We start from the raw sequence: 19,252 nt of genomic DNA on the forward strand, positions 1-19,252 counted from the left end.
AGACACAGAGAGGGATTTTGAAGTGGATGGATGTTATGGGTGGTGGGACCATGTATGATGTGTTCTGGGTTCAGTAAAGAGTCTAACATTTCTGAGGCTGAAGTTTATATAAATGAGTAAGAAACAAAGTTTTAAGGTAACTTGGGGCCTGATCATGGCAAGTTTTTAATATCAGGATAAGGTGTTTGAATTTTCATTTGCCAATTCCTAACCAGATGCTTTCTAGTCACTCACAAAGTACACAATTTAGAGTGATTTCATGAACAGAGTCATAGAATCTAGGGTTGGAGGGCACCACAAAGTTCAACTAGAGCACTACTTATGGTAAAAATGAGTAAATTGATCCCAAGAGTGATGGGTGACTTGTTAATACCAGGTGATGAGTTTTGGCAGAACCAAAATGAAAACTCACTGGAAGATTTCCTAGTGCAGTGTTCCCTGGAGGCAGGTAGATGTAGCAGAAAGAGCAGAGACTTTGAAGTGAGACAGAACTGGGTTTGAATTCCAGCTTTGCTATGTTCTGAGTATGTGACCTTGGTCATGTGGCTTAACTCCTCAGAGCCCCCTTTACCATATCAGTAAACTGGTGATAATATTTGCACAACACCTAACTTGGTCTCTGGTGAGGTAGGAGACCAGCAGGACTTCTCTTCTGGTCACATCCTTGCTGACCAAAACAGGATCTGGTCCAGACAGGATAAAAGTGAAGAAACTGGCTGAACCCAGCAAATGGTGGCTACAGCAATCCCTAGCTGTCTTCATTGCTCATTAGCATAAGACACTTTTACCAGTGCCATGACTAGTTACAAATGTCATGGCAACAACCTTGGAAGTTAACACCCGTTTCCATAGCAATGAGCCAGAAGCAATGAGCCATCTCTTTCCTAGAAAGTTAAAAATAACCTGCCTCTCAATTTGTATTAACCAGCCCCTTAATTAGCATTAAATTGAAAGTGGGTATAAGTGACTATAAATACAGTTACCAACAACTCATATTTTGTTGATCTGGGTGCATTACCTATGAGTTATCCCTGCTCGGCAAGGAGCAGTGCCATTCAATAAAGATTGCTGTCTAACCTATCAGCTTGCCCTTGAATCCTTTCCTTGGCAAAGCCAAGGACCCTCCCAGGCTAGGCCTGTCCTGCATCACTGGCATATAGTCAGTAGCTCATTAAATATTAACTTTTCTTTACTCCAGAAAGGTCAGCATCCTAGGAAGGATAATTTAAGGGCTTGACAATCCTAGCCTCCTCTCTTAGCTGATTTGAGATAAACACTGACAACAAAATATCTCCAGAAAGGCCTGGTTAAGACGAAGGTGTGTTAGGCTCTGAGACAGTGAGGGATGGGGGTGGGGAGGAACTGAAATATGAGGGTCAGTCAGAAAATCATCTAAGTGCCCATTTTAGGTGTTAAGCTCAAAAGAGAGAGAGAGAACGAGAGAGAGAGAGAGGGAGAGAAGGAGATATTAAAACCAAGCTTACAATGGATAAAGAAATTCGGTTAACAAATAGATATTAAAACCAAGCTCACAATGGATAAAGAAATTCCGTATAACAAATTTTGGTGGATTCATATAATGGACTATTACTTAGGAATACAAAAGAATGAACTGCGGCAACACAAAGCAACCTGTATAAATCTCAGAAATGTTATGTTAAGTGAAAGAAGCCAAACTCAGAAGAATGCATACCGTATTACTTCATTTCTAGAAATTCTTAAATGGACAAATCTCATCTTTGTGATGGAAGTCAGAATAGTGGTTGATCAAGGCAGGAAGGAGAATTGATTGGAAAGGGAAATGGGAATTTTCCGGAATGATGAAAATATTTCATTATTGAATACATCAAACAGAACCAATGGAGATCTATGTATTTTAGTGTATGTTATTTACACTTCAATTAAAATACTAATAAGAACAAAAGACGACTACCATTTTCTTCATTTTGCTTCAGGTAGAGTTTGACTCTACTATAACATCAGAGTCAGTGGAAAATCGTTTTCTGCCTCATATATTATTTTCAGATAAGTGGAGGTTGGGATGTTGTCTTTCTTGGGATTCTGCAGGGAGAATTACGGAGGCAGAGTGGAGCCAAGGATGCTCTTAACTATGACAATGTCCGCAGTGAAGCTGTCATCCTCCCAGACAGTCTCACAGGAAGTGAATGCACAGGCATTGGACACGACAGGAACATCCAGACATGTGGCAGTTTCTCAGGAGTAAGAGGACCCAGGAAAGAACACGCCAGTTGGAGGCACTTATGTATTATAACCATAAGGACTATCTGCTGGAGGCATGGGGCCTGGTATGTGAGTGTGGAAGGTAGTTAGCAATTTAGATATTTTGGAACCAAGATTGCTAAGAGAACCTCATCAGTCATAGAAAGAAATATAAATCTCTCTTGTAGAATGCACAGAAGGACTTATAAAAACGTATCTCAAGGCAGGCATTTGGCATTTCTTACATCACGGGCTTCTTGCATACATTATTCTTTTTTAGAGAAAAATAAGATTGACTTATAGCTATGTCCATTTTCCGAATAGCCTGTGAATTTTTGAAAGCAGATATCTCATGCTTTTGTCAGTGAACAGCAAACATATAATCCAGTTTCTGAAATATGACATGGCCTCTTCTCCATTCCAAGTTATTATCCCTCAACATTCTCTACCTTGTCCTAAACACTTGCCCCAATTTCTTGTTTTTATAGCCCTTGTGTATTTATTTATTTATTCATTATCTTTTTTCCCCTCATGAACATTAGATCTAGGGAATCAGAGACTTTGGCAAATAGTATATTCTGTTGAAATATTTGTTTAAAAATTAGTGAGGCCGGGTGCGGTGGCTCACGCCTGTAATCCCAGCACTTTGGGAGGCCGAGGCAGGTGGATCACCAGGACAGGAGAGCGAGACCATCCTGACTAACACGGTGAAACCCCATCTCTACTAAAAACACAAAAAATCAGCCGCGTGTGGTGGTGGGCGCCTGTAGTCCCAGCTACTCGGGAAGCTGAGGCAGGAGAATGGCGTGAACCAGGGAGACAGAGCTTGCAGTGAGCCGAGATCGTGCCACTGCACTCCAGCCTGGGTGACAGAGCAAGACTCCATCTCAAAAACAAACAAACAAACAAACAAACAAACAAACAAACAAACAACAAAATTGGTAAGTGAATGTACAAAATGAGTATTTATTGAAAGAATTGTTGTATTATGGCATAAATGGGTCTTCCTAAAATAGTTTCTTACAGATCATCAAATGTGTGCTCTGTGGTCTCTGGGGATGGTTACCCCCTATCCCACTTGTACCCCATCTCTTTTGAATAGCTTATTTTCCCCAGTACTATGAGTGTCATACTTTTCTCTTCAATGAAAGCAAAACTGAAGCCAAAAAGAGGCAATTAGGACAGTTCTCAAGTTGAAACTAGTGGGCAGAGATAGGCCCAAGCCATAATCATCATCGCATTTCAAACTTCTAGTGATTTTCATCAGATCCTCTAATTTTACAATGTGGTTTTTCAAAGTCACTGCTGGATGAGAATGAGAAAGACAGAGAGAGAGAGACAGAGAGAAGAGGATGGAAGTTGGAGGACATCATTATAAAATTATCTGTTGAGATTCTTGATGGTACAGGTTATTTTTGACTCATCCAATAGTCACAAAACAAAATGCCCAGAATGTGCTGTTGTATAATAACTTTTCTCAATCAACCATTTCCTTATTTAGTCACCTCTCCATCTACATTCATTAGATCTAATTAGACAACACAGATGTGCAGAAACATATATTCATGCTATGGTTTTCTAGATCTTCAAAATGTGGGTGTGAGAAATCAGAATTCCTGGGAAATTTCATAATTATAAATTATTCTTAAAATATTTTCAATATTATTTATACTCTTTACTCATTATTATAGATATCTAGAATTTATTTAATAATTATAACTATCAGGGTTATATGATATACAGCATATAGTAGGTGATAGCAAATAACCAAGCACTGGGAAACTCACTGTGAACATTATCAGGTGGTATTTAAATAACCAAACATTCATATCTCCCAGGCAGGTAAACTGCACTACATAGATTCACACTTCCAGATACAATTTAAATACTTATTTGCTTCCAAAACTTATTATTTCTTGCAACACCACTCATATTTGCATAAAATGTCCTAGGCGTATAAGCTTAATAATAATACTCATTTTACTTGTAAGAATGACTCACTGTTAACAGCAGACAGAGCCATGAACACACACATGAAAATAGCCACAAGCAAGACTGACTGATTAGGCAGTAACCGCTTCTCCCCTAATGCTCTTGTACTGATTTTGGAAACGAAGACTTAGCCTTTGGCTCTGCATGTCATCACTTTCTGCTCTTGCTTTACCCTTGGCATGAGTAGATTCCTCCGAATCAGTAACGTCTCCATGTTGACTGTTATGCTTTAATTCTTGCAGGAGAATTTTAATTTTTTTCTGATTTTTCTTGATTTCTCAACTACTTTTACTCAGAGTTTGGATTTTAAAAATATACATTTTTTTGGGAAATGCTGGGAAGGAATCTCACATCAGCACTTTACTTCCACCACTGTTTCTGGCCCTTCATTCACCTATTAATCAGAACAGAGATGAAGAAATCCAGTGTGACAACCTACCTGTGATGCTTTTGTAGTGTATTCTGGCTTCAAGGTTCTAATTGTTTAGTAGTGGGGGACATATTTTCAAATAATTACACTGCCTGATAAAATGTATTTTAATAAAATTCCAATGAGAGAGACATAGAAAGAGAATGTCAGTAGAGGGAGAGGTTACTTTCTTGGCAAATACTTCTCTGTAAGACAATTAACACTAAGGACACATTCACATACCCAAATGGCTGGATGAAGGGAATGAGCAGGGTTTTGAAAGGAGCAGAATTTTTAAAGAAGTGGTGAACTTGCAGGGGAGGAAAGCTAAGCTACTCTTGCAAGTTCTGTCTTCTACTTATGCTACCTACAGGCTACCTTGATATGAGGGGATCATCATTTCCCAAAAGAAACATCACTGATTAACATTTCTGTCCCATCATCTGACTCGTGGTGTACTGTTATTTCATTCAATATTCTCATTCCAGAATGTAACAATTTCAATGAAAGACTCATATAAAGGAATAATTTTTCAGTAAGGAAAAGGAGCTCTTCCATGTACATTGAAGCATTTCTTCACAATAGCTATGACATAAGATTAACCTATGTTCACCAGTAGAAGAATGGATGAGGAAAATTAAATACTACTTAGCCTTAAAAAAGAAGGAAAAATCTTGGCATTTGTGACACCATGGATGAATCTGGAGGATATCACATTAACTGAAATAAGACAGTCACAGAAAGACAAATACTGCGGGATCTCACTTATATATGGAAGGTAAAATGGTTGAACTAACAGAAACAGAGTAAAACGATGGTTATCAGAAGCTTGGGGTGACAGGACTGGGGAGATGTTTGTCAAATGACATAAAATTTTAGTTAGACAAGAGAAATAATTTCAAGGGATCTATTGTACATCATGGTGTCTACAGTTAATCATACCTTATTGTGTATTTGAAAATGGCTGAGAATAGATTTTAAGTATTCTCACCACAAAAATAATGTGTCTGGAATAATTCATATGTTAAATAGCTTTATTTAGTCATTTGACAATGCCTATATATATTAAAACATTATGCTGTATGCCATAAATATATACAATTTTTACTTGTCAACTAAAAAATAAAACAAGAAAAAATAAGAAAGGGGAACTCACTCTATTCATCTAGAATATGTATAGGAAGGTAACTGGGAGAACCCAATAAGTCAATTTGAAAGGTTGAATCAACCCTCTTTCCAAGTGTAACATTTTACCCTCTTCTTTTTGAGTTCCAGGTTAATTTTATGAATGACTTGTGACATTAAATAAAGAATGAAAGAAGGTATGAAAATTCAGTTTCAAACTTCCCTTTAGTTGGCATTCCAGACAGTGCCTAGCACAATGTGTACAAATAATTGATTCATTATGTTCTGATGTGACTTGGCCTGGATAGGTTGACATGCAATCTGCTAACTAGAGAGTTTATTTTCTCCTCCAGCATTTACAGTGGTCTTCCCTACTTCCCTCCATCTGCAGTTTTGCTTTCCAGTTTCAGCTGCAGTCTGAAAATATTAAATAGAAAATTTCAGAAATAATCAATTTATAAGTTTAAAATTGTCTGACTTGCTGAGTAGTGTGACAAAATCTCTTGTCATCTTATTCTGTCCTGTCTGGGATGTGAATTGTCTCTCTGCCCAGTGTATCCACACTGTATAACATTTTATGCTTCTGAAATCCAACCATGGACATTGTCATAGCTTGATGATCCAAGATCACCCCCAAGCAGATGATCCTTTTTCTGGCCATCAGAAAGTCAATAGTAGCCAGATGTTGTGTTATAATGCCTGTGTCATTTACCTCATTTCATCTAATCACAGAGGCATTATATCACCTCACATCATTATGAAAAGAAGAGTGAGGAGTACTATACATTAAGATATTTTGAGAGAGAGAGAGATCACATTCACATAACTTTTATTATAGTATATTGTTATAATTGTTCTATTTCATTGTTGCTGTTGTTAATCTCTTACTGTGGCTAATTTATAAGCTAAATTTTATTGTAAGTATGTATGTGTAGGTAAAAAACATAGTATGTATAGGATTTGATACTATCTATGGTTTCAGACGTCCTCCCGGGGGTCTTGGAAGTACTCCCTTTGGATAAGAGAGGACTACTGTACTTAGAAGCTGTATTAGTCCATTCTTATGCAGCCATAAATACATTACCTGAGACTGGGTAATTTATAAACAAAAGAAGTTTAATCGAATCACAGTTCCACATGGCTGAGGAGACCCCAGGAAACTTACAATCATGGTGGAAGGTGAAGGGAAAGCAAAGCACATGTTACATTGCTGCAGGCAAGAGAGTGTGCACAGGGGAAACTGCCACTTTTTTTTTTTTTTTTTCATAATAATTTTTTTTTTTTAATTATACTTTAGGGTTTTAGGGTACATGTGCACAATGTGCAGGTTTGTTACATATGTATCCATGTGCCATGTTGATTTCCTGCACCCATTAACTCATCATTTAGCATTAGGTGTGTCTCCTAATGCTGTCCCTCCCCCCTCCCCCAACCCCACAACAGTCCCCGGAGTGTGATGTTCCCCTTCCTGTGTCCATGAGTTCTCATTGTTCAATTCCCACCTATGAGTGAGAACATGCGGTGTTTGGTTTTTTGTCCTTGCGATAGTTTACTGAGAATGATGTTTTCCAGTTTCATCCATGTCCCTACAAAGGACACGAACTCATCATTTTTTATGGCTGCATAGTATTCCATGGTGTATATGTGCCACATTTTCTTAATCCAGTCTATCGTTGTTGGACATTTGGGTTGGTTCCAAGTCTTTGCTATTGTGAATAGTGCCGCAATAAACATACGTGTGCATGTGTCTTTATAGCAGCATGATTTATAGTCCTTTGGGTATATACCCAGTAATGGGATGGCTGGGTCAAATGGTATTTCTAGTTCTAGATCCCTGAGGAATCGCCACACTGACTTCCACAATGGTTGAACTAGTTTACAGAAACTGCCACTTTTAAAATCATCAGATCTGGTGAGAACTCCCTCACTATCATGAGAACAGCATGAGGGAAACCGCCTCCATGATCCAATCACCTCCCACCAGTTCCCCGTCCCCTACACGTAGGGATTACAATTTGAGATGAGATTTGGGTGGGGACACAGAGCCAAACCATATCAAAAGCAAGGCATTTCTAATGTATTGTTAAATCCAATGACTGTCCCCAGAATATGTAACACTTTGTAGTTCTTCTCCTTATCATCGTGTGAAATCAGGTTAAAAATTAGTAGCTCCAAAAGCAATTTCAAAGGGAAAAAGAAGTACCCCCCCCACCAAAATAGTCCTAATCTAGAAAAAATATAAAAAGTGGATCTGAACTATGATGATGGGAGGTTTATATGCCAAATAAATCTACAAGAACCTCAGATTCCTTCTAGAAATTATATTTCTGATTATAAGAGGAACACAATCTTATTTTGGAAATCAGGGAAAATTAATAAAGAGGAAAACTAGAACATTCATAATTCTACATCACAGATAACAACTGTTAACTTTTTGGTGTATTTCTATTCCTCATTATGCATGTATATATTTTTATAAAATTGAGCTCTTATTGTACATACAGGCTTGAATCTTGATTTTATTACTTACAGGTATAATGATAAACATTGCCCTTTATTACTAAATATTAATGATTTTAGTATGCTGTGTTTCTGTATCCAATATTGTTGGAAATTAGATTTTAATCACTTTTCATGTTATAAATGTAAGAAACACCCTTATATTTTGTTTTGTTTGACATTCTGTTAATTTTCTGAGGTTATGTTTTTAGAATAAGAATTCTGAAATGAAAGAATAGAAACTTTTCAAGGGTTTTGGTAAACGTAACCATATAGGATTCCAAAAGGTTATAACAATTTCTTAGGTCAGTTTAATATCCACTGGCAGATATCTTCACTCTCTTCCTGTAGCTGCTAATTAAAATCAGCTTATGATCTGGATCCGGACCCTCACCTAATAGATTGCACCCTCCCTCAGCTGTTATGGGAGAGGTAATTGCTTGTAAGAACTATGCCTGGACTCCTCTGGGCCTGGCTGTTCCTCAGGGTGTAAATGAGAAGGCGGAGCCGTGTGGTGTCCACTGTGAATACCATAAAGGGAAGTGGATTTTACCCGAGGGTTTATTTGGGGTTGGAACACAACCCCATGTACATGAAGAGGTAACAGCCAGTCTGCTGCAAAACTATGCTGAGGTAGGAGTGGTGCCACAGTAGTGCTACCTGCTCAGTGGATCTGTGAGCAGCAGCCCTCATGAAGGTGTAGGAGGTCGTGAGGAAGGTGGAACAGCAAAGACTAGTGTGAGAGCCACCAGCACAGAGGGCTCATGCAGGCAGGGCTGGCATAGACCAGATGTAATTCTCCGTACCCTAGCAAGGCTGGTACATAGTAGGTGATTAGTCAATGAAAGAAAATTCCTAGCCCCTTTCTGGCATGAAGAAAATGAAAGCAACCAGTTGGGATGTATGGTGCAAAGGAAATTAATGCATTAAGTAAGCTATTGTTTGTCACGTACTGATATCCAAAACAATAATAAAATGTGTTTATTTGAGCAAAATATGTCTTTCTGAATATTCCTTACTTAAGGCAACTTTCACAGGGTAAATTACATCATCTCCCCAGGAGGCAGCATGTCTATCAGCCTTTATTCACAATATGTATGGGGTGTTCCTCATATGGCAATTGACATAGGTGAGCTGCAAATCCTTAAAGTAAAGCTAAGTAAACTAGCATTCCTACACTGTAAGTTCTGCCCAAATTTTCATATCTTAGTCAAAGCGCTTCAGAAAAATAAGCACGAATTGTGAACTTGGGGCAAATATGGCAAAAAAGAAACATCCAGTGCAAAGTGTGGGAAAGTACTACAATTCTGTGTCATTTAGAGTTCTTTGACACAGCAACAGACAGACACCCAGCCCAGTGCCCCTAAGCCTTCAGCTGGCGTCAGAGGCTGCTTTACGGATAATGGCTTTCCTCAGAGCACCTTTGACATCCTTATTTCTAAGGGTGTAAATCAAAGGGTTGAGTAAGGGGGTGACAAAGGTGTAGACCAACCCGATTTGGCGGTCCTCATCCTCTGAGGTGCTGGACCGAGGACGCAGGTACACGAGGCTGCAGCAGCCATACTGCAGCAAGACCACGGTGAGGTGGGAGGAGCAGGTGGAGAAGGCCCGGCGGCGGCCCTCGGCAGAACGGATGCTCAGGATGGCACAGGCGATGAACACGTAGGAGACGCAGATGAGCAGGAAGGGGATGGTCAGCACGAGGATGCTCACGACATAGAGGACAGCCTGGTGCACGCGGATGTCAGCGCAGGCCAGGCGCAGGATGGGAGGCACATCGCAGAGGAAGTGGTTGATTTCCCGGCGGTGGCCGCAGAAGGGCAGGGTGAAGATTAAGGCGGTGAGCTGCAGGGAGAGGAAGAGGGCCAGGCCCAGGGCCCCACCCAGCATCTGCGTGCACAGCTCGCGGGTCATGATGAGGGTGTAGTGCAGCGGGTGGCAGATGGCCACATAACGGTCATAGGCCATGATCGCCAAGAGGAAACAGTCCGTGCTGCCGAGGGTGACAAAGAAGAACATTTGGGCCCCACATCCAGCCAACGAAATGGGCTTCTGGGCCCCCAAAATGTTGGAAAGCATCAAGGGTACTACCACGGTGGTGTAGCAGATTTCCAGGAAAGACAGGTTGGACAGGAAGAAGTACATCGGGGTGCGGAGGGTGCTGTGTGTGCACACCGCCCAGATGATGGCTGTGTTGCCACAGAGGATCATCAAGTAGAGGAGGAGGAAGAGAAGGAAGAGAAGAACCTGGAATTCAGTGGCTGTGGTGAACACACGGAACACAAACTCAGTGGGGTCAGACTGGTTGAAGACAAGTTTCCCCACAGGCATGTCTTATGCAAAAGAATAGTACGCACTGAGCTCTTCTTGGCTGAGTTGCTTTACTTCTTGAGTAAAAGCAGGAGTGTACAATTTTATTTGGAATTACCTATTTAGTAGCTAGTTTCCAATCACGGTGCATGGGAATGAATTCACGATAGAGGGTTTGGTATACTTTTCCTTGGAAATCTTCATGAATGGGATAGACAGTTATCTGCAGAAATTCCTGGGGGCAAGACACGTAGACACATGTAGATGTTCCTTGTGAAATATCTCCCCCCACCCCGATATTTTCAATCCAATTGATAAGACTTAATTATTTCGCTTGTATTTAATTACAGTGAAGAGTTGTATGGTTGCACATATTTTAAAATTAGATAAATGAATTTGTCATTTACTTTTTTCAGTAAGCACTCTCATTGAAATATAACATACATATGGAGGAATTCGCAAATCCTAAGTGTGAAGCTTGATTTGTTTATTTATTTTAACATCATAAATACGCCAGTATAACCACCACAAAGATTAAGAAATAGAACGATTCCAGTGACCTACAAACATCCTTCATGTCTGTTCTCAGTCTTTATGCTTCACAAAAGTAACCACTTTTTGACTTTTATCATTACAGATTGATGTAACTATGTTTCAACTTATATATGAAATGATAAAGCAGGTACTTTGTTGTAACTGGCTTCAACATTATGTCTGCAAATGTTATTCTTGTTGTTCTGAGGCAATCCTTTGTTCGTTCCATTGCTTTATGGCTATAAGTTATTCACTTTACATTCAGTTATTTTGACTCCACATACAAGTAGGAAAACACCCTTTGTTACAATCTTTTCTGATATGTACTCTTCATATATTTCCTCTCTTAGGAACATTTTATCTAAATTTCCAACAGGAAGCTAAACTTTTGGACTCAAATAGATTCAAATGAAAGGGAAGTGAACAGAGTCAGGTTAAAATTAAAGTGGAGCTTCCTGAGATAAGAAAAGACAATGAGGAAACTAAAAATGCAATAGCACAATTGAATTATGCATTAACATATTCAAGAGAATAAGAAAGAGCTTTGCAAGCATCTGGGAAGTTAAAAATACCTATGAATTAAGCACTTTCAGGTTAGACTACAACTTTATTTTTAATACAAAAATGTAAGAGACAATACAAAATATCTACAGAATTTTAAGAAAAACAAATTGGGGTGAAAGAATTCTGTATCAAAGCCTTAGTGATTTATGTTCAAAAGCAACAGAAAGACTTTCTCAGATTTGGAAGGGCTTAGGAATTATTTCATTCTAAATATAATTTTAAAAATCCCTCAACAAAGACTATGAGTTGCTGTGTGATTAATCAGATTAATCAGAACATATACTTTAAGGTTGGGAAAGTTGTAATGTAAAATAATATGCTTTGGAAAAGCAAATAATAAAATATATATTTAATATTAAATAGTGAAATATTGTTAAAAGCAAAAAAGAATTGCTAAGAATAATTTTTAAAGATGTGCATAAAATGCAAAAACTAAAATAATTATGTATATTTAAAACCACAATTTATATGATAGAAAAACTGATAGGGAGGGATGGGAGAAATGAAAATATGCTGATTTCCTAAACCTATGTACAAAAAGACTCAATAAATATTTTATTTAGATGTGACTAGAGAAATTAGTCACAACCATATATATCCAAACACGTATTTCAAACGTATTTCTGAATAATCATCATCGATAGAATAAAAACCAGCATATCCACTCCAAATGATCAGAAGATTTTTAAAAAGTAAATATAGTATACAGAACAAAAGAAACAAAGAAAAATGGGAGCAAGCTTGCAAGATAAAATAGGTTAAAGTAAACCGAGAAAAGCAAATATTTATGAAAATGAATCTAAATGGGGTTTATGTTCTAGTAGAGACAGTCTCATATTCACAAATGAAAAAAATTCAATCACGTATAAATATAGTGACATAGAAAGGCTAGCATCACTTTTGTTTAGCACTGTATTTTAGAACTTAACCAATGCAATAAAATTTAAAAAGACGCAGATTTGATTGTCTAACTGAAAACACAACAGAATAAATTGAAGAAGTTATGACCAATAAAATAGTTTTCATGGTGTTTAGTCCCAAATGAAATATAATAGAGAGTCTTTTAACTAATCTTCATTTAACTGATGTATCCGATGGGTGAATACTCCTTATTTTCTCTGTACAACATACTATGTGCTAAACCTGACACTCTGAACACAGGAGATCTGAGCTTGCTCTCCGCAATGTATAAACATTCCTACACCCAGAAGTTGACTTGCATGTACATAAATTGGTTGGATTTTGCACACCCTGCTTGTATCATGTGCATTTATTTTTGTACTTATGTAATTTTATTAAATATTACAAAATCAAATAGTGTTATTGTGAATATAAATATATTTAATGAAAATTAATAATTAAATGCTTGAGAAATACTTGATAATTACAAGCTGCTAATAATTGCTGTGGAATAAGGTGTGAGCCAGACCATTATAATAGGCTAGGAGGGAAAGTAATAACATTTTGAATAATTTTATATTCATATTTGGTATGAGTCTAATTTTCACTTTATGTTAAAAAAGCTAAAACTGGAATTAACACATGATCCAGGCAAGAAAGCTTTTGAATTCAGGTAATACAAACTCAGTGTAAGGCTCTTGACTCTATACCAAAAGGTTGATGAATAAATGTCAATTTGTATGATTTAAATCAAAGTAAAATCATTAAGGTAATTATGTAATTTATGCTTTGAATCACAGTGCATTCTTCCTTTCTTTTTTTAAATCAATGATTCTGTTAGAAAATGTCCTTCTCCCCAAAAACAACCAAAATTAATGAATGAATAAACGATAAATAACACACCAGTGAAGAAACAATAAATAACAAGTAGAATGACTTGAAGAAAACTACTGAATTTTGCACATACGTGCCTGGGTGGAAAAACTCAATATTCTGATGTTAATTGACTCTGAAGTAATGTATTGATTCCATGCAAATCCTATCAAAATCCCTAGAAAAACAACCAAGTAAAAATACAAAAAAAGTTGAAAAGAGTGAAACAACAGAGTGGAACTTGTATCACATGACATTAAGATGTGTAACAAACAAGTTACAAAATATGTTATATGTTATCATATCATAAATCAAAATAGTACTTGTAGGGCACTAGAGATCCTCAATAATTGAATAGGAAGACTCACTAATAATAGCTAGCTGTTCTATTGCACTTATTTTGTCAGACATTATTCTATGCACTTTACATTTATTAACTCATTTCATAATGGCCCTCTATAAAAGGGCTTTTATAACTATTTTACAGATGAAGAAGTTGATGCACAGAGAGGTTAACTACCTTGCCCAAGATCACCCAGATAGTAGGTGTTGGAATGGCAATTTAAACATAAGTAGACTGGCTCCAGAGTCTCTTGCCTTCATCACTTTTTTATAATATATTGTCACTATCTACTACATGCATAAGTTTCATTATCTGTAAAATAGCAGTGAAAATACACTTACCTATCTTCTCAGGTTGTTGTGAGATTTGAATAAATTATTCTGTGAAAGTACTTAGAACAGTCCCAGCAGAGTACACATTCAATGTGAAGTATATTAAATATTTTTACTATTTCAAATCAATTAGAAAGGATCAATTTCCTAATATGGCATTAGCACAATGAGGGAATCATTTTGGAAGTTAACTCCCTAATGCATAGACATTATGGATCCTTACAGAAAATTTATGAAGATTAAATGTTTCACTGGGCACGGTAGCTCATGCCTGTAATCCCAGCACTTTGGGAGGCCAAGGCGGATGGATCACAAGGTCAAGAGATCGAGACCATCCAGGCCAACATGGTGAAACCCTGTCTCTACTAAAAATACAAAAATTAGCTGGGTGTGGTGGCACCCGCCTGTAATCCCAGCTACTCGGGAGTCTGAGGCAGGAGAATCACTTGAACCTGGGAGGTGGAGGTTGCAGTGAGCCGAGATCTGGCCACTGCACTCCAGCCTGGTGACAGAGCAAGACTCCGTCTCAAAAAAAAAAAAAAGTTTCAAAATTTATTTCTAATGGACTTAGGTTTCAAATATTTTTAAAAGTAAAAGAAAACTAGAAGAGAGTGTAGATGAAATGTTTTTCAGATTTCAGGGTAGATAGACATTTATAACCAAATGAGGAAAGGGCAGAGTACAAAAAAATGTTGATATTGCAACAGAATAAAAATGTTAAAGTTTTGTAGGCAAAAACACAATAAGCAAATTGAATAGCAAGTGACAATTCAGATAAAAAACCTATCAGAAAAACAAATAATGCAAATTCAAAAAAGAAACATGCAAAAGCAAACAAATATATACAAATTAAGTTTTGTTAGTATTCAAATAAATATAAAATTAAACAAAATGGAATCCTGTTTTCTGTTTACCAACTAATAGCAATGGAAAAACGATAATTCCTTGTGTTATTGAAGTTGCAAGGAGAGATGTATTCCCAAATATGCTGGTGAAAGTATAAATTGCTATAAAAGTTTGTAAAATACAATTTGGTAATATAGTGAAAGACTTGAAGAAATGCATACACTTTGATTCAGCAATATTGCTTTTAGAAATTTAGTCTTATAAACTAAACATGCACATAAAATCATTGACAAGAATGTTTGTCACCATTTTCATTATAATGGTAAAAAATCACATCAACCTAAATATCAATAATGGGAGAATGCTTAAATTAATTGTAGTCTATTAATTTTGTGGAAGTGTGCAATTGTCTAAAAATGACATTGTGGAAAAATAAGCAGATTGGGAAGGTTCGTAAAAAAACAGATTATAAAGCAGCATTATATCATGATTTAATTAAAAAATAATTATATCTATTCATAAAAAATACAACCTACTTCAAAATATTAACAATGAGTATTGCTAGGTGGGTGGGATCGTGGATCTTTTTGCTTATTGCTTTCTCTTTTTACAAATTTTGTAATGAGCATACATAATTTTGCAATCATATAATAAATTAAAAGTCTACTTTTATCCTTTGGTATCTGAACTAGTGTCGGGAAGGAAGGATGGTAGTGTCAGTCACATGGATTTTGAAGTTAGATATGGGTGTGAAACCCAGTTTCTTCACTTACTAATTTAATTTTTGCATTGACCACATTACTTGATGAGCCTTGGTTCCCTAATATATAATTGAGGATATGAATATGGATCCTTATAAAAAATTTACGAAGATTAAATGTTTCAAATATATACTATTTCTGAGCCATAGTTCCAATGAATGTACCTGCACTTCTGCCTCTTTTCTTGTAGTGATGTGTTTCTCTTGGGTATTTATTTACTCTTCAGTCCTTACCTTTTTCCAGAGTGGAGAGTGAGGCTCCTCCTAGATCTCACAGTTGCTCTGCTAGACCTTAAATAAGAAGAAGAGTAAGAGAGAAAAGGAAGAAGAACAAAATGGAAGTGAGATTTCAGTAGAAAAGTTGTAATTATATATCGTCAAAACCAAATCAGAGGCCGGGCGCAGTGGCTCACACCTGTAATCCCAGCACTTTGGGAGGCTGAGGAGGGCAGATCATGAGGTCAGGAGATCGAGACCATACTGGCCAACATGGTGAAACCCTGTCTCTACTAAAATACAAAAAATTAGCTGGGCCTGGTGGTGCATGCCTGTAGTCCCAGCTACAGTCCCAGCTGAGGCAGGGGAATCGCTTGAACCTGGGAGGCGGAGGTCGCAGTAAGCTGAGATCAAGCCATTGCACTCCATTAGACTCCGTCTTAACAAACAAACAAAAAAACAAATAAGATAGTTTTTGACCCAGAAAGGCAGTTAAAAAAATGATTCTATCTTACTAAGACATGAGCATCAAATGATCCATACTGGGAGCAGCATTTGCTGAAAAACATAAGCTGTCGATAAAGCAAAACATGTAGCATTGGGAGAGCTCAGTGTCTGCTAAAATATCACAGTGGAGTGGTTGCAAGGAAAAATCAGCACACATGTTCAATGTGAGGCTATAACCTATTAAAAACCAAACACATCAGAATTTATACTTACAAATTAGTGTTTTCCTTTCCAGTGGTCACTTTTGAAGGCTTTGGACTTTAATGATTTTACCTTATTCAAACCATTTCTGGAGCTCCTTTGGGAATTATTTTCGAAGTCCCTATATATTTTCTTGAATATTATCAGTTGTGACATATATTCACACTTGGATGACACATTTGCTTTTTTTCTTAGTAGCAAGACATTTGATATGCAGTGAGATGAAATACAGTGAAGTAACTGGGTAGTTATATTCTGCACTCTGGAGTTTGATCAAAAGAGAAATTGGTGAGAAGCTAATGTTATTGTGCGGTAGAAACACACATTTCCTCCCAGCTTTTCATGAAATGTAATAATAAGTATTATCATTATTTTTAGGTTAATCATTCCAGACGTGTGATACAATCTTTGTATACATTTCCATCTTATTGAAGTATTTAACTAGAATTAATTGATTCTGTCATGCAATTTCAACTCTGTTGCCCATTTATCTTGAAGTAACCTGTCCATTGGCATGAATGGAATATATGACATTTTTATTTATGTCAACATTTTTATCTGGCGAATGGGTGAGGGGTTGGTGGCACCTGAAAGTTCTTAATAGAAATATTTCATCGACCCATCCCTTATTTCATTTCTAAAAGATCTCTGTGCATATATACTACATTTCCTTTATCTCTTCATCTGTTGATGGACACATGGGTTAATTCCATTCTTGGATACTGTGAATAATGCTGCAATGAACACAGGAGTACAGATATCTTTTGGAATTCTGATGTCATTTCCTTTGGATATATACCCAGTAGTGGAATTGCTGGATCATATGGTAGTTCTATTTTAATATTTTGAGGAATCTCCATACTATTTTGCATCTGTCAAATTAAAAAATAACAAAAAAGCTCTGTGCAAATAAATTTCTGTCTTCTGGATCTGCATCACCCTATAGTATGATATGAAACATTAAAAATTTTATCACCTAAAAGTCCATGCAAATATATAAGCAGTATTTATTATTCTCATTATTCTGTTACCCTCCCCAAAGTTCTCAGAGAACTTTTCAACCTTGTCATCCTCACCATCCACAGAATTCACTGATTTCTTGGTGCCCTTTTTGCTTCCCTGACAGCTTATGCTTAAAACAATGAACTCCTGGCAATGCCTGTTTGATAAAAATTTCAATCAGAGTTATATTTGGGCTCCATAAAGTCAAGGATGTCTGTCTTGTTTACCACTGTATCCTCATCATATTTGAACTAATTTGAAGTTAAATCTCATATCTTTTAAACTTTCTTTCAAAGCCAATATTCAGTGGCTCCTTCTATAACCCAATTAGGCTATTTGATTGTTTTAGCCCCACACAAAGTGGGGTTTTTCTCAGTCCAGTCTTTATATTTTTGTTTACTACATGCAACAAAGAAGAACCTAGGTGGGATGGATTCAGCTGAAAAACAGTTGGTAGGAAGCACAGCAGTTAAGCAGTTGATACACTTGTTGAACCAATAAGTTTGATAATATTGAGAAACTCACCTAGGTAGCAGTTATCTCTCAGTGGCTGATGGGCAGTATTGCAATGTGTAATCTATGTGTACTACTAATACATAAACATTTACATATAAAACTGAAGCACTTTTGAAAATCTCAGGGAGCCACGGAACCATAGAAAAGCCCAGTCAAATGTGTTAAATGCATGCTTATTTAGAAAAAATATATAAAATAGAAATTCTATATCTTTAAGGGAACTCAAGACATACTTAGTTCTATCCCCTTATGTCTTTCATGCAAAAACTCAGGCTTATCAAGATTAAGCCTTGTCCAAAAGCATGTGCTACATATAGGCATACCTGAGGCCAGATTTCAGATTCTATTTTATTAGTTAGCAGAGAGTGGAGCACATAGATGTGCCTTCAATATATCCTTTTCATCTACATTGAACTTAGTTAAAAGCATGCAAACAGCTATGCAGAAAGGGCACATTAGTATGATTCTGGCTGTGTAGTGGAAACACATGCCCAAGCTTAGTCTAGTGCTATGCACATAAGCAAGGGAGAAAATGCCATTTGTAGAATAATTTAATAACTCCTCAATATTTTTCTTACCCAAGTTATTTTCTCTAATGGCACTCACCGCTGTGCCATTCCTAGTTAATCACACATTTAGGAGACATTTGATCTCTCAACAAGAATGTGAGTCCTGGATTTGTCATTTACCGGTTTTAGAACTATGGATGAAATTATGAATCTCCGTGAATCTCAGGTTTATACTGACAGAGAGTATAATATAGTTACTCTACAGTGTTATTGTGAGGATTAACAGTAAGGCTCATTAAGTGCACTGCCTGATTTGTAGTAGGTATTCTTTTATCATTCTCCTTGTTGCATTCGCAGCCCTATGTTTATTAACCAATTTTCAGTTCCTTGCCATGATCTCACTTGCTCTGGGGACTCTGCATCATCTACCCCCTTCACCTTGGACATTGTTCTCCTCCATGCTTCTACTCTTCCTTCAGAGCTCAGTTCCAGTGTCATCTTTCCCTGATCTTCATTTTTCCACATCTCAGTGATAGGTGCTTCTTCTATGAACTTCCAGAAAACCCTCTCCTCATCTTGACTCTACAGCCACTG

At 37.0% G+C, this 19,252-nt stretch overlaps 1 protein-coding gene across 1 annotated transcript; it reads right to left on the bottom strand.

Moving 5' to 3' along the window:
- Positions 1-9,582: 9,582 nt before the first annotated feature.
- On the bottom strand, positions 9,583-10,619 carry LOC116468198 (olfactory receptor 10Q1). Its single transcript, XM_032151798.2, has one exon. The coding sequence runs from the start codon at positions 10,574-10,576 to the stop codon at positions 9,617-9,619; it is 960 nt and encodes a 319-aa protein (XP_032007689.1). The 5' UTR covers positions 10,577-10,619; the 3' UTR covers positions 9,583-9,616.
- Between the last annotated feature and the right edge of the window lie 8,633 nt (positions 10,620-19,252).

Source organism: Hylobates moloch, unplaced genomic scaffold (genome assembly GCF_009828535.3).
Source record: "Hylobates moloch isolate HMO894 unplaced genomic scaffold, HMol_V3 SCAFFOLD_5, whole genome shotgun sequence".
In the NCBI taxonomy this organism is placed as follows: domain Eukaryota; kingdom Metazoa; phylum Chordata; class Mammalia; order Primates; family Hylobatidae; genus Hylobates; species Hylobates moloch.

What these genes read in the sequence shown, in the direction of transcription:
- LOC116468198 (XM_032151798.2), bottom strand. Translation starts at nt 10,576, where the DNA reads ATGCCTGTGGGGAAACTTGTCTTCAACCAGTCTGACCCCACTGAGTTT.